Source organism: Ovis aries, chromosome 5 (assembly GCF_016772045.2).
Source record: "Ovis aries strain OAR_USU_Benz2616 breed Rambouillet chromosome 5, ARS-UI_Ramb_v3.0, whole genome shotgun sequence".
Classification (NCBI taxonomy): Eukaryota; Metazoa; Chordata; class Mammalia; order Artiodactyla; family Bovidae; genus Ovis; species Ovis aries.
This window is the reverse complement of record NC_056058.1, coordinates 18,382,587-18,398,807: the sequence shown is the minus strand read 5'-3', so window position 1 is coordinate 18,398,807 and position 16,221 is coordinate 18,382,587. Positions and strand designations below refer to the sequence as shown.

The 16,221-nt window shown below is 51.5% G+C and overlaps 1 protein-coding gene across 16 annotated transcripts in view; it reads left to right on the top strand.

Annotated features, from left to right (window-relative positions):
• CELF5 (CUGBP Elav-like family member 5) overlaps nt 1-16,221 on the top strand; it is a 50,380-nt gene that overhangs the window by 12,323 nt on the left and 21,836 nt on the right. For all 16 annotated transcript variants that reach the window (XR_003589382.3, XR_006059897.2, XM_042250184.2 and 13 more), the window contains exon 2: nt 6,159-6,241. Coding sequence is in view for 13 of the 16 variants with exons in the window: in XM_042250184.2 (XP_042106118.1) it covers nt 6,159-6,241 (83 nt within the window). In the remaining 3 variants the exon portion in view is untranslated. The remainder of the gene's footprint in view (nt 1-6,158; nt 6,242-16,221) is intronic.

The following is a 16,221-nucleotide window of genomic DNA, read 5'->3' as shown; positions in this document are numbered from 1 at the left end:
TCAGCAGGGCCCAAATTGGGTTCCACATCTTCCTTCCAAACTGCTTCTCCTACTGGGTTCCCATCTGTACTGGTTTGTTGGGGTGGCCCTTACAAATGACCACAGATTCTCAGCCCTGAAGGGCAGAAGTCTGAGATCAAAGCTCTGCTCCCTCTGGAGGCTCAGGGAGGGTCCCTCTGGCCTCTTCCAGCTTCTGGAGGCTCCATGCATCCCCTGGTTTGTGTCTGCATCCGTCCAATCTCTGCTTTCATCTTCCCCTGTCCTTCCATCTGTCTCTCCTCTTTTGTCTCAAATAAGGATGCTTGGCATTGGATTGGGGTCCACCTGGTTGTCCAAAATGACCTTATGTCAAGATCCTTGATTACATCTGCAAAGACCCTTTTTCCAGATCAGGTCCCATTCACAGATTCCTGGAGTGGATGTATCTTTTCTAGGGGGCTCACTATTGAGTGCCTGAAGATGCTCCTCATCTTCTGGGCTTCCCCCAGCTCTGTATCCCTCACTGTGTCTTCCAGGCTGATGACACACAGGGAGGTGTGTCCATCTCTGTCTCTACCCAGCCTAGGAGCCTTAGCATCACCCATCAGTCAAAGTGTTGTCCCCAGAGCCCCAGCTGAACAGAGACCTGTTGCTGTGGAGGGACCATGGCCACTTCTGCTCCCTTTCTCAGAGAAGAACATCTCCAGGGCTGGAGAGAGGAGCATCCTTGTGGGCTGGGGGAGAGCCCTTTGTCATGGGTCATGCAGATATGGGCTTAAGTCCCAGCTCTGTCATTTCTGTGGATGACCTGGGCCACTGGGAACCTCAGCCTCCTCATCTGTAAGGTGGACACTGTTCTCCCCCCACCCCCCATTGAAAGCTCTGTGGGGTCACCCTGGGGCTCTACTTTTGGGAAGCCTGTATCATTAATGATTCAGTTTATTCATGCATCAAACAATTGGTGTCTAGATTGTCCATGGCCCACAAGGGTGTTTTCATGGAAACACTTAAGACCACCTTTGTCTTGGAGTATGAAAGGTTTGAAGTGAGTTTTATGGAAGATGGTAGAATTGGGTGCCTCTGCCACTCTGTACTCCAGGGACCAAAACCCTAGAGGTGCAGTGGATGGGAGGGAAGCCCACGGCATCAGATATTCCTGGCTTCAAATTCCATCCCCACCCCTTACCTGCTGTGCAGTTATAGGCAAGTCACTTCACCTCTCTGAACCTCATTTCTTCCATGCTGTGCATCACATCCACCCCCAACAGGATTCCTGCCCAGAAAAGAGGGATGTGAAGTAAAGTACCCAGGACAGCGACTGGCCTAAAGGCTCAGTGAATTGCTGTTTACTGGTACTATTATCATTATCTTATAATAATGGGGGATATTTTGGTGCAGAAGGGTTAGGACTGGGGTTAAATTTCAAGGGTTCAAATCCTACTTCTGTGTGACTTTGGGCAGACAACTCAATGTCTGTCTGGTGTTTCAGTTTCCTCATCTTAAAATGAGGAGAAAGATAGATACAACGGTATCAATTCTTTCTTTTGGGCTAGGCTGAGGGTTCAAAGGGTTCATATGAGTGATGTCCCTGTAAGATGCTTGGCACTCACTGGACTTCAATTATTACTATCATTGTTACAACTTTGATTCGTGAAATCCCAAAAGCTCTGATCTTGGAGCAGAGAACAGAGGATCTTGGTGAGAGGAGGGATCCTCAGGATTTCCCAGCAAAGAAATTTCCTCTCTAGGGGATCTGCTGCTTGCTTAAGCAGCAGTGACAGGGGGCTCCCTCCCTACAAAGAGCACCATGATGAGATAGATCAATTGGTAGACCGCTTTCATACATTGAGGAAATCTCTTGTTTCCCAAAGACTGCCCCCCTCATTAGTCCCTGCTCCACCTTGGGTGTCAAGAGGTCAACCTTTGACCAGAGTTTGAAGATAAGGGTGGGTGTGAAGGAAATCGTAAGGTTGAGCCTTTTGGGCAATTGGTTCTTGGAGGTAGGGCTGCCTTCTTGACTCATCCCACCTCTACAGAACCCCAGGGCTTGGCCAGCATGGGGCTTGGGGTGTGTTTTGCTGAATACCTGGCCCTACTCTTGTCATGGGGCCTCCCTAGTGGTTCAGATGGTAAAGAATCTGTCTACAATGCAGGAGACCCCGGTTCTATCCCTGGGTGAGGAAGATCCCCTGGAAAAGGAAATGGCAACCCACTCCAGTATTCTTGTCTGGGAAATCTCATGGACAGGGGAGCCTGGTGGGCTACAGTCCATGGGGTCACAAAAGAGTCGGACACGACTGAGAGACTAACATACACACTCTTATTGTGGACAAGTCTGGTGTGTGGGGTGAGGGGAACCAGGGTTAGAATCTCTGAGAAGAGGCTCACTCAGTGTGGGCATTGGCTGGGCTGAGAGTTTCCTGGGAGGATCACTGTAGGACTAGGACACAGCAAACCAGACCCCCAATCCCCAACTGAAATGTGCTCCACGGCCTCTTCACCCTGGATCCAGTCCCAGATTATCTCAGAAAGGTGAGACTATTTTAAAGTTCCTTTCAGGGCAAGGTAAGGCAAGGGCCTGTGGTCCTCCCCATAGGCCCTAGGAGAAATTTTTAGAAAAGATACAAATTCCAGGTAGTTGTATCCAAGTGGTTAGCACACATTTCACAGTGCCTCTGATGTTCCACTGTGTGACCCTGGGCAAGTCACTTCCCCTCTTGGTACCACAACCCCTCATCTGCAGAATGAGGACGATGCTAACAGCTCCTTTGTGGGGTTGTTGTGAGGATTAAATGAATCAATATTGAGTATAAACTTATTAGCATTAAAAACTAGGGAGCTTTAGGAACTTTCCTGGTGGTCCAGTGGTTAAGACCCCACGCTTCCAATTCAAGGGGCCTGAGTTTGATCTCTGGTCAGGGAACTAAGATCCCACATGCTGTGCAGTGTAGCAAATAATAACAATAAAGAAAAAATCTAGGGAGCTTTATTAACATCATTAGATGTCTGTATTCATTGGGAACTGTATTTGTTTGTTAGGGCTGCCGAAATAATGTGCTTAAAAAACAGAAATGTATTTTCTCACAGTCCTAGAGGCCAGAAGTCTGAGATCAAGGTGTTGTTGGCAGGGCTGGCTCCTTCTGAGGCTGTGACTGGGAATCTGATCCAAATCTCCCAGCTTCCGGTGGTGCTGGAAATCCTTGCTGTTCCTTGGCTTGTCAATATATCATCCAGATTTCTGCCTTCATTCTCACATGCCATTCTCCCTGTGTGCCTGTCTCTGGATCAAAGTTTCCCTCCTTTATAAGGGTACCAGTCGTATTGGATTAGGGTCCACCCTAAGTGTGATTAGGGTCACATTCCAGTATGACCTCACCTTAACTGTTATATCTGCAACGATATAAGATCATGTTCTGAGGTCCTGGAGATTAGGAGAATGAGTTGAGTTGATGGAGAAGGGAAACAATTCAGCCCTAATAGAAACTGAAATTCAAGGCTCTGTTTATCAAGAAATGGGTAAATATGACACATTTTTACCAGTTAGAAAAAGAAGCTAAGAGGCTGGGAAGATAGGGCCAAGAAAACAAGGAGACATTTCAGTACCAGGGACAGCAGCTCGCGTGGGGTGTTGGGTTTTTTTTTTTTTTTTTTTTTGTGGTTGTTTTTTTCCGTCTATCTGGCCGCAAGCCTTCCCGACAGACCCACAGGCTGGCAGAAGGTTGTTCAGGGGTTATACCTACCCTCCTAGAGACGACACTCTGTCTTCTGCATAAAGTGCTCCACGGGAAAGAAAAGACTCAAGCAGAAAGGGCTTTGCCCCTCTTTTATACCTCCCCGTTTCTTTCCAGCTATGCCTAATGTCTCTCAGGCTTTATGGCTATTTTCTTAGTACCTCTGCATTCCTTGAAGACCCTGGAGATTCAACTCAGAAAATAGAAACTCAAAAAAAAAAAAAAAAAGGCAGGAAGACGTGTATTGGGAGAAGATATGGGCATTAAATATAACCAAAAAAGGATAAGCACACACAATATATAAAGAGGGTGTGTTTGTAGTATCTCCCATTACAAATTTTTATTCTGGTAAAATATGCATAGCGAAACCTGCCATCTTGACCATTTCTAAGTCCACAGCTCAGTGGCGCTGAGCACATTCATATTGTTGTGCAACCATCCCCACCATCCAGAACTTTCTCATCTCCCCAAACTGAAACTCTGTCCCCATGAAACACTGACTCCCCATCCCCTCCCCCAGCCCCTGGGCCCACCATCTACTTCCTTCTCCCTGTGGATCTGACTCCTCTAGGACCTCTTTTGAGTGGAATCATACTGTAAACGTCCCTCTGTGTCTGGCTTATTTCACTGAGCATCATGTCTGCAGGGTTCATTCATGTCGTAGCAGGTGTCAGAATCTCCTTTCTTTGTGGTCCTTGTATAGATGGACAGCGTTTTGTTGTCCATTCATCTGTTGATGGGTGTTTGGGTTGTTTCCACCTTCTTGCTGTCCCGAATAACGCTGCTATGAGCACCAGTGTGCAAATATCTTTTTGAGTCCCTGCTTTCAATTCTTTGGGGATATATACCCAGAAGTGGAATTGCTGGATCATATGGTAATTCTATGTTTAACTTTTTTGAGGAACTGCCAAACTGTTCTCTACAGCCGCCGCACCATTTTACATTCCCAACACAATTTTAAAAAAATGAATGTTAGAAGCTGTCCTCAGCTCTGCCTGGTGCCTTCCCCAGGGCCCCAAGGCACCTCTCAGGCCTGGGTCAGAGACTCCTCCCCACCACCAGGCCCAGCTGGTGGGAGCAGCCGGCGAAGTGAGTGCAGCCCAGCAGGACGCAGCTTTAATTAACTCCAGCCTGGGGCGAAAGTGGTGCCCCCAGAGCTGTTCCCAGGGGCTCTGCACAGGGGGTCCCCGTCGGGGGAAGCTGAGAGACCATGGAAAGGGAGCTGGGGGTGGAGGACCCATGACTCGACAGCATCAGAGCAGCCGACGATGGTCTCATTTCAGTCAGTGAAACTGAGGTCCCCTGGGGTTAGAGAGGCAAACCCAGCTCTGAGGCCCGGATCCCTGTGTCCATCCCAAAGAACTTGCCTGCATCGCCCACCCCACAGAATCTTTTAAAATATCTTTAATCTCATTGGCCTTTCTCTGGGCGCCTCCCTCTGCTCGGTTCTCTTCGGTCTCTGTCTTTCAACCTTTCTTGTCTCTATGGCTCTCTTGCCTCGCACCCCCTGCCCCCACTCAGGACGTCTTCCAATCACACCCCGGCTCTGGACCACTTTAGAGCCGGCCCCGCCCCTTGCCTCTCCGGATTGGTCCTTCCGTTTGACGCCACGCCCCACCTCTCTAGCTCCGTCCCTGCATCTAGGTTGGTCCATTCCACTGCACCCTCCGAGCATCTGTTCTGATGGGGAAAACTGAGGCGCTCTCACAGGTGCAGCGGGCCATCCGAGGCCACAGAGTTGGTTAGTGGCAGAGTCACTGTGCTCCTCACTCCAGTACTAAGGCCTCTTCTGGTTCCTTGGGGCTGCTGGTGCCCCTCACTATCCTGCTCCCTGGGGCGGCAGCTCTGCCATTTCCCCCTTCCCCCACCCCCCATCTCACCCCAGTTTTTAGCATCAGCCACAGATTTGATTAACAGCTGATTCGTCTCTCTGCCTTTCCCGTCTCACCCTTTGGGAAGTATGAGTATGGGAGGGGACAGCTGAGCTACTCCTAACTGCCCCACCCCAAAGGGGGCTCCAGCCTCCTTTTTTCTATTTTTAAAATTATAGTGAAATACACATAATTTAAATTTACCACCTTAATCACTTTTCCTTTTTTAATTTCCTAAGTTTTAAAAATTGTGGTTAAATACACATAACAGAAAGTTTGCCATTTTAATCATTTTTAAGTGCAGAAATTAGTGGCTTTAAGTACACTCCCATTGTTGTGCAACCATCTCCACCATCCATCTGCAGAACTTTCTCATCTTCCCAAACTGAAGCTCTGTCCCCATTAAACACTGACTCCCCATCCCCTTCCCCAGACCCTGGCCCCCACCATCAACTTTCTGTCTCTGTGGATCTGACTCCTCTATGGATCTCCTGTGAGTGGTTCACAGTGGAACTTCCTGTGAACGTGGGTGCACGGCCTCCTTTTCTCCTAACACCTCTATTTCTCTCCCCTCCAGGCTGTGCCTTTCTCACCTACTGTGCCAGGGACTCCGCCATCAAAGCTCAGACTGCCCTGCACGAACAGAAGACCTTGCCCGGGGTGAGTGCTGGATGCTGCTGGGAAGTGAAGGGGCAGATGGAGGGGATGCTGTCAGTTAGGGAAGGCTAAGGTCCTTCCTGGGATCAGCTGTGAAGCTCATCTGCCTCTGAACTCAGAAAGAGACGAATGGAGCAGACACAGACATCATCACCCGGATGGGCATGTCTTGTGTGTTAACTGCATCCCAGGCTGTGCACTTCATGTCAGGGTGGTTGTGTGTGGTTGTGGAGGCTGCACACTGCCCGAGGGCACCTGACTTCACATGAGAGTGTCATTGGAGGATGAGGAAGCATTAGCAGGCAGAGGGTCAGCAGGGCCAAAGGTCCAGGGGCAGGATGGTGCCTGGTGTGTTGGAGGAACAGCCAGGAGGGCCGTGTTCCTGGAGCAGAGAGAGTGAGGAGGAGAGGGCAAGGAGAGAATGGAGGCAGATGTTCAGGGCCTTGTGGGCCTCAGGGAGGAGACTGGACCCTACCTACCTCTCACCATCAGAAGGGAGGGGATTTTCTTTCCTCTTGTCCTTATGGAGCAAGTAAAGCTGTGGCTCTTTATGAGATATTTCGTCCCTAGTGGAGGCTGGCCCAGGCTCTGGGCTTACTGGTTCTCTCCTGTCATCCCTGTCCTCTTTGGGTGGGCAGGAGGTCCCTGCCCCCGGGAAAGGATGGAAGGTCCACCTCAGCCTGCCAAGCCAGGTCTTCAGTGAGATCTGTAGCACCCCACCCCATGAGTTTGGGGGCAGGGGGTGCCGCCCTTCCCTCTAGAAATCTCAGGGACCCTTCAGGATCAAGGGGCTTCAGAGGATGCTAGGGTGGCATCTTGCCATTCCTGCTGGGAGCATGGGTGCTACATAGCTGACAGTGGACAATCTGGGGTTCACCTGCCAGAAACAAGAAGCTGTGGCATGAGTTTGACTCAACTCTGAGCAAGCATCCGAAGTTTTTTTGGGGGGTGGCCTCAACCTTCCCTTGCAGAGCAAAGAGCCCCTCTTTGAAAGATGAAGCGGCAGAAGCGAGAGCATATGCTGTGGTGGCCGCATCAGCGGGCTCCTTGCTTAGTTTCCACCTGATGTTGCCATGTGGCCATGAACCAGTAACTCAACCTCGCTGATCTTCAGCAGCAGAAGAGTATAATGCGGTGGGGCAGAGGGAAGTAACTGCTGAGGAGGTCATTGAGGGCTTCACTGAGGAGGTGGCATTTGAGAAGAGACTTGAAAGATGAGGAGGAAGGACATGCTAGGAGAGGGGACAGGATATGCAAAGGTGAGCAAACACCATCTGGAATTCACTCTTCTCCCTCATTTGGACCTTCTGCCAACACCTCCCCAAACCAACAGGAAACTGGAGGGCAGGTCCAACATAGCGCCCAGGGGCACAGTGGAGTTCTGTGGCTTCTATTAGTTATCTCCCGATGTGTCACAAATTACTCTTCAGGGACTCCCCTGGTGGTGCAGTGGTTAAGACTCCACACTTCCACTTCAGAGGGCACAGGTTCGGTCCCTGGTTGGGGGAACTAGGATCCTGTATGCCTCACTGTGTGGCCACTTAGTGGCTTCAAACAATCAGCATGCATTGTGTTACAGCTGCCAAGGGTCAGGAACTGGGACATGAGTTGGCTGCATGGTTCTGGCTTCTGGTTTCTCCTGAGGTTGCAGTGGAGTCATCAGCCAGAGCTTACTGTGGCTGGCAAATCTGGCCCAGTGCATGGCTATTGGCTGGAGGCCTGTGTTCCTCTCCATGGGCATCTCCCCAGTGCTTGCTACTTGAGGGACCTCACAGCATGGCGACTGGCTTCCCCCAGGGCATGTGATCTAAGAGTGAGCCAGGAGCAAGCCACAGCATCTTTTTTTTTTTTTTTAATGTATTTATCTATTTATTTGACTGCACTGGGTCCTAGTTGCAACATGCAGGATCTTTAGTTGCAACATGTGGAATCTAGTTCTCCGACCAGGATAGAACCTAGACCCCTGCATTGGAAGCATGGAATCTTAGTAACTGGACCATCAGGGAAGTCCCAGTCTCAGGGCTCTTTGTCCTCCTCTCTCTGCTCACTCTCCTAGCACAATCCAATTCTTTCATCCATATCCATCCTGCCAGCCAGCCGACAACCTTTTATTAAGCACCTACTTAATAGGCCTGATGCTGCACTTCTCTCACCAGTTCTGTGTACAGAAGACGCCCCTTGGTGACTCCTTCAGGCACCCCATACCCAGCAGAGCTCAAACTGCCCACAGCATCCCCTTTGAACCAGTTTTTCCTCCCTTCCCCTTGCCCCGCCCCAGCTTCTTGTGGTCGCTGGCAATCCTTGGCCTGTAATCCTTCCAATTCCTGCCTCTGTTGTCAGGTGGCCTTCTCCTCCATGTCTACATCTCTGCCATCTCCACCGCCTTTCTCTTATGAGGACACTAGTCCAGTCCTGGACACCTAAATCCAGGATGACCTTGTGCACAGATCTGTCACTAATTACATCTATAAAGATACCATTTCCAAATAAGGTCTCACTCATAGATTGCAGGGGTTAGGTATCAGACACGTTTTGGGGGAGGACAGCCATTCACTTCACTGCAGGGGGTGACCACAAAATGAACAGCTGGATGGAAGGGTGACCGGGGAACTGCAACTCAAGGGAGAACCAGGTGACCTGTGATGATGACCTCATGGAGGGCAAACAGGGCAGCTTTCTGGAGGGGGAAGCATTGGAGCCTAGTCTTGAGTGATGGGGAGGGTGGTGGCAGATGGGGGTGGTGTGAGCACGGAGCGTACTGAGACGTGGAGGCAGGAGTGCGTGTGGCAAGCTGAGTGTGGGAATGCACGAGAACCTAATGGAAGTTTACTGCCCCCAGAGACACTGGGCAGTGTCTGAGGACATTTGTGATCATCTTGACCATGGCATCTCACGGGCAGAGGCCAGGGCTGCTGTTCCACACCCTACAGTGCACAAGACAGCCCCCCACAACAGAAAATGATCCAGGCCAAAATCAGCAGTGCTGAGGTTGAGGAACCCTGTTTAGGAGAATAAGGAGCTGGTGAATGTTCTAGAACACTGCTAAGATAAATATATAGAATGCATACCACACACAGCATTTAGATTTTTCTAGGAGCAGCATTTAAAGAGTAGAAAGAAACAGGTGAAATGAATTTTAATGCTTTCTTTTATTCTAACCCTCTGTCTCCAAAATCCTATCAAGAGGCTGTCAGTAGGGCCCATGTAAAACTTACTAATGAGATAGTTCACATTCTTTTTATTTCATCCTAAGTGTTTGAAAATCTGGTGTATGCCTTGCACACCCTCAATCCCTTTCAACCAGAACACTTAGTGGTTATCAGAGATGCTCAATGTGGAGTTGCATTTTATAAAATTGACAATTGAAAAAGTAGATTCCTTTGCTCAAGTTGTTGTGAACCTACTCAGAGCTTTTCCAAGAATGGAGTCAGTTTTTAGACTTTTCTATAAAGGATCAGAGGACAAATGTTTTCAGCTTTGCCAGCCATATAGCCTTTGTTGCATCTGTTGAAAGCACAAAACAATCACAGTGAGTGTGGCTAAGTGCCAATAAAACTTTATTGACAAAAACTGTCTGGGGCGGGGTGCAGAAAAGGGCTGTAGTTTGCCTATCCCCATATTGGGCTATCACCATCCAATAGAATTTACTGGATGTTCCATCTCTGCTGTCCAGTAAGGTGGACACTTGCTCCGTTTGGCTATGGAGCCTTTGTAAAGGGGTGAGTGTGCTCAGGGACTGAATTTTTAATGTTATTTAATTTTAACAGATGTAAATTTAAACTTCCACTGGCTGCATGTGGCTAGAGGCTACCGTCCTAAACACTGCAAAGTCTAGAATGTTCTAGCTCAGGGATCAGCCACCACATTAGACAGTGCAGATCTAGAATGTTCTAGACTGTTCGACAGTGTAGACCTAGAATGTTCTAGACCCAGGAGCATGGTGCAGCGTCATTATACATCCAGGTTAGGGAGTTGTCTGTCTCTCTTTGATACCAGATCACAGCGGAGGAGGGGTCAGGGGCCTCAAGCCACCTCTTTTCCTCTCAGGGCTCAGTTTCCCCAGTATTATCATTGTCCCCCAGCACTTTGGGGGCACTTCCTCCAGCTGCCATGTCAGCAGGGCCCTGAGTCTGCTCTGGCCCCATGTGACAGGCAAGGGGACTGTGGTGAGCGAGGAGGGGCTTGTCCCAGGTCACCCAGGAGGGTGAGCACTATGGCTCCACCTACCCTGCTTCACAGACCTTGAACCTGTGGCTTCTCTGGTTGAGTTTCCTGTAAGCTTCACCCTGCGCCCTGGAGGTGAGGGCAGATGTTTGATAAATAAAGAGGAGGCTCAGAGCTAGATCCTGGGGACAGAGGTGCTTGGCTTACATTTTTTTCTTAAAATTTGAAAAATACTGCACATTTAGTGAAAAGTACATGCAACCCAACTGACTATAAAGCAAGCACCCCATTACCACTGTGCACCCGGAAACCACCCTGACCCATGTCCCCAAGCCCAAGCCCTTCTCTTCTCTTCACGTTGGAGGAACCACTGTTCTGACTTGTATGGCAATCAGCCGTTCCTTTTCTTCTGTTACCATGAGGATGAGATTCAATATGATGCCTTGTAGCTTTGTGCTTTGTCATTGCTGTGTGGTATTCCACAGCCTGGATGCACCATTTATTCATCCATCCTCCTGCTGGTGGTCATATGAGTTGTCTCTAGTTTTGCTGTTAAGGCACAGAGATCCTTGCCAGTGTTTTGCTCTGGGTGGACACATGCCACGTTTGGGTCAGTCTCATACACAGGAGTTCAGGATCCCTGAATATGTGTGTCTTCCAATTCTGATGAGAGAAGGGGTTGACTTTGAGGGTGAGCCTCCCTTCACAAGAACACCCACAGAAATGGAACCATTCTTACAGTAGGAGAGCTGGAGGCTTGCTCACTAATCGCACACAGAGACGTGGGGTCTATTGGACAGGAGGACCCTTTGCCTGTCAGCATGTCTGAGCACAGGAGTCTAAGCCTCCTCCCAGGTGTCAGTGGCAGAGGATGGAGTCTTGGCTGCAGGAGAAAGCCTGCCCTGCAGGGTCACATGCTGCACGTGCCTGCGCACTGCCCGGGAGACAGGGGCCCTGGGCTGGGCCATGTTAGAGACAAAGACAGCCAGCACCTTTCCTATCCCTGTGTGTGTGTGTGTGGGTGCGGGTGTGTGTGTGGGTGGGTGGGTGGGTGCGCGTGCATGTGCCTTGGGGGACACAGTACAGATCGACACCTCTGTCTCTTCATCTTTCGATGAATGAGGGAGTGGGCCCAGTGGTTTGCCAGCTCAGTGCATCTTCCCCCATCTTGGCACAGCCGACGGCCCCTCCCCCGCCAGTGCTGTTTTCTGCAGCAAGTGACACACACCCCTTCCAATTCCCACTTCGAATGTGACAGCAGAGTCCATGGGGGATGCAGTTTAATCAGATCTCAGCATTCTGGAATAAGATCCTACAATGAATAACAGAATCCCAGAATAGAACCCAGAATGGACCACAGGACCCTGGAATCCTCACGGGGCCGATGCCTCCAATTGTCACAGGGATTCTCTGCTGGCCTGTCAAACCCAGGGTGGGGATCCTGGGAATGGAAGAAAGTCCCACTCCGGCGACAAAAGGCAACAGGTCCAGTTCCCACCTTGAGGATAGCAAGGGGCTGGGTGGCCATTTGAGGCAACACTATCTCTTTCTTTGTGAAGCTCTTGGGAGTGAGGGATGAGCCAGATCGAGGAGCAGCCATGCAGCTCATCTGAGCATTCTGGAAAGGGATGGGTTTGAGTTTGTCAGACTGTGAGCCCCCCACCACAGTCCCCTCCCTGAACCCCTGAACCCCCTTCTGTGTACACAGGGGTATCTGAGGTAGTCCCTTTGCAGAACCCTCCCCTACATCTCATGACTTGGCTCAGAGTCAAGCCAGTCCTGGGAGAGAGCAGGAGGCCCCTGAGGTGCCAAGTGTCTCAGGATATGGTTTTCGAGGCTTCAGTGTCCTCATCTGTAAAATGGGTTTGTGGTGTGTTTTGAGGGTCCTGTGAGCTGGGACACACCAGAGGCTGAGCATACACTTGGCAAATACACAGCCGAATGAATGAACTCATGGTCCCAGGAGTCGAGCTGTGGGACTCTGGCCAGTCACGTCTCTTCCTGAGCTCGTGTTCTCCCGTGAAACGGGGACAGCTCAGACACGCCTGGCACAAGCTCTTGGGTTACTTCCCGTGCCGGGCACTCTGCCCAGCACGCCTGCCCCACTCTTGCCTGTGGGACAGGAGTCTGGAAACCATAGGTCTTGTCTTGTCTCATCTCGTTTGCCACTTGTGGACCCTATGCTGGGTCTTTCTCGGGAGGAGGTCTTAGAGCCCCTCACCCCAGCCCTGACCCTGGGAACCCCTCCAAAAGAGGAACAGAATGTGTACTAAGATGGGGGGAGATGCTATCATCAATGCAACGACTGGGCAAAGCAACGGAAGCAGGGAGGATGGAGGGGAAGGCTTTGGGGGCAGGTCACATTCCAAGGGGCTTGTTGGGCAAGGGTGGGGTGCACATGGGTGTGTTCCAGTCCACTGTCCTCAGGGCTGGGGAGGAGAAAGGGGCAGGAATGCTTGGGACAGAGCAACAAAGTTGCCTCGGATGTCAGGGTGAGGAGTTGGCACTCCACCCCAAGGGCAGTAGGGACCCATGGCAGAATCTAGAACAGGAGAGGGGCTTGCATGGGAGAGGAAGAGCATGGAATGCTACCCCCGACAGCCCAGATACGGTTCCACCTGCTTCATCCTCCTCCACACCATCCGGAAACAACCCAGTCAGGGCTTTCTCTGGGCCCCCACACCTTCAAAAGGCACAGCTCTGGAAACCCAGGAGAATATTTGGGGCCCCAGCCTGTCTACTAAAGGGTCTTCCTGCAGTCCTTCCCCCAAGCAGCATCAGTTTCCCCATCTCTCATATACATAAGTCAGACATAAAGGACCCTATTTTCCCAACGGTGTATGGCTTGGTTGTAGTCATTTAGCAAGAGCTGGGTGGCAGAGCCAGGACTGGATTCCAGTCACTTAACGTATGCCTGCCCAGAGCCCTAGTCCACCTGATCCTTGGCTGGAGGGATGGCTGGGTTCTCAGAGATCCCCACTCACCCTGAGAAAACTGGCAGGAGATCTGGTCTCTGCTTCTGATTTTCTCCTCTCCTTTTTTGATTTGCCCATCTGTAAAAGGGGCATGTTTCCATTTCATAAAGTTGTTTGGAGATTAAATAAATCAATGGACATAGGTGTTGCTCCAATTTGTATCTCACCCCCCCTCCCCCGCCATGAACTCCTGTTCATACTTTAAAACCCACTTCAAATTTTCCATCTTCAGTGCATCTCCAGGAAAGTCTTTGGGTCTTCACCATTCTCTGCTCTAGGCTCTCCCAGCACTCGGCCCCGTGAGTCTGGAAGTGTCTGTATGCCCTTCTGTTTCCCCCACCCTGACTAGTGGAATGCTCCCTGAGGTTGCAGAATTACTCAGCTTGAAGCACATGAGAATGTCGTTGAACAAGTGCAAAGAGGGAGGGAAAGGGCAGGGAAAGGATACAACAATGGGGAGCCAGGGAAGGTAGAGGAGCGAGGAAGGGCATTCGGCAGAGACCTTGGTGGGACAGATGGAGAGAGGGAGCCGGAAGGAGGTGGGCAGAGCCAGATGGGTGGGCAGGGGCGACAGGAGGGGTGGGGTGAGGGGAAACCCAGCTCTCCTCGGCACGCCTCCTCCCGGCTTGGGCGGGCAGCGCGGGCAGGGCCCGGCCTCTGGCGTGCGGATTGCCTGGGCGTTGGGCGCGGAGAGCGAGGCGCGGAGCCCGAGCGTGTGCGCGTGTGCGCGCCTGTGCTCTCAGGGCCAGCCGGGCGGGCGGCGGCACATGGATGCCAGCCTGGCGCGCATCTCTAGGCCGGTGGGTAAGGCGAGGCGCGGGTCTGCGGGATGTGGATGGCCGGGCCTCAGAACCTCGACTTTCGAGTGGGGGACTGGAGAGGAAGGGGATACCCACCAGGCTTCTTAGAACCAGGCCAGGACCCCTTCCCTCCCGCTGAGCTGACCCAGGAGGGGGAAGGGGCCTCCTAGTAGGAGGCAGAAGGTCCCAGGCTCTGCAGCAGGTGGGGGAGATGGGAAGCAGGTATCCAGGCCGAGAGAAGGATAAGGGTGGAGGGTGCCCTGATGGGGGCAGATTCCCTCCCTGTGGTCCTCCTCCCTCGCTCCCTCCCTTGGCTCATCCGTCTCCAGAAGATTATATTTAAATATCTCTTTTGTGCAAGGCAGGAGCTGGGCTCGCCCCTAAGAGGCGGTTTCCATGGCAACAACAATTGCCAGCTTCCGTGTGGTGAATCAGCGTTGCCATGGCAACCCCATCCTCATCTGCCCAAGGTGCTGGGAGGGGGGGAGGAGGTGAGGGCCAGCGGAGGCGGGTGGGAGAGGTAGGGGAGAGGGAAAGTGGAGCCCAGGTGCCCCCTCCCTCCCATCTCCCTTCACTACTTCAGTCTGCCCTCAGCCCAGAAACTGGTCCCATCTGGTTGAAATAATCTCTCCTCAGGCCTCCAGCTAGTGGGGTGTGGTACCCAGGTGAAGAGGGTCTAAGATGTGTGTGCGCGCGCACACACGCGTGCATATGTGCGTTTGTGTGTATGTGTGTGTGGTGGGGGAAGGGAGGTGTGGTTGGGCCTTTCCCAGGTGGTCAGGGTCCCTCTGAGGGTGTGGTTGGGTGGCAGGAGGATTGCTCTGGGGGAAATGGGGGCCAAGATGGGGGAAATAGAAACCCCCTGAGTTCTGGGGCTCCCAAGGCTGAGTTCACATTGAGGAGGCCCATATATGCTTCAGACACACACTTGAAATGGGGGAGCGTATCAGATGAGGGGGCCCACCAGGGGAGGGGGAGCAGAAAAATACCTCTCCAGGCCTTGATTTTGACATCCGTAAAAAATGGTAAAAATTGTGCCTCTCTCTCTGAAAACTTGCTGGGCAGCTGTGTTGTGATTAGAAAACACTTATCAAGTATCATCAAGTGCCTCCGAATGGCCTTGGGGATCTACTCCAAGACTGACTTGGGAGGGGGCTGGGTCCAGCACTTGTTCCGACCCCAGGCCTGGTGGAGAGGGACCAGGTGCCTTTCTGTGATGGCAGGTGTTGACCACTTCCTTCTGGTCACTTCAGTTCAGCAAACTCCTTTGATTCTCTCCTGTACCCTGCCCTGAAGGGTGGGGAGTAACATGATGGTCTCAGTCTGGAGCAAAACAGAAACATGGAGACACCTCCTGCCCTGAGGCAGAGAGAGGAAGGGCCCCAAAAGGTGGAAGGATTGCCTGCATGGGGGCTTTTGAACTGGGATGAACAGCTTACCAGAGACACCGGGTTGGGAAGAAGATTCTGTCCTAGAGCCAAGAGAGAAGTAAATGCCACCCAACCCCACATCCCTCAAGTCTGTTCTGAAATACTTGCGTTAGCTCATACCCAGGGCTGGGTAAGTTGCAGGAGCGGGAATTAGGGAAGAATTTCTTCCACTGAATAGTTCATTGGTTTCTTCCAGTTTCAGTGCTGGAGGGTGGTGGACAGACATGTCCAGAACAATGAGGCCAGATTGAAGGCTGGTCCATTCAAGTATGACAGTTCTCCTGACTTGTGGCTCAGGAAGCTGGCTAAAACTAGCTGCCTTGGTGTACCAGTCAGCTGGTGCTGAGTAATAAGCTGCCTCAATCATTTTATTTATTCATGATTCCGTGGGTTGGCAAGCCCAGGATGGGGTTAACTGGACAATTTGGCTGATTCGTTCCGAGTCATTCATGCAGCTGTAGTCAATTGGGGCTTGACTGGGGTTAGCTGCCTGGCACCCCCATGAGTTGTCAGCAGGGCATCTCTGTGCATGAGGTATATCCTCCAGTGAGTCACCTGGAATTGTCCACCCTGAAGTCTCCAGGGTTCCAAGATGGCCAAGTCTCTTGAGGCCA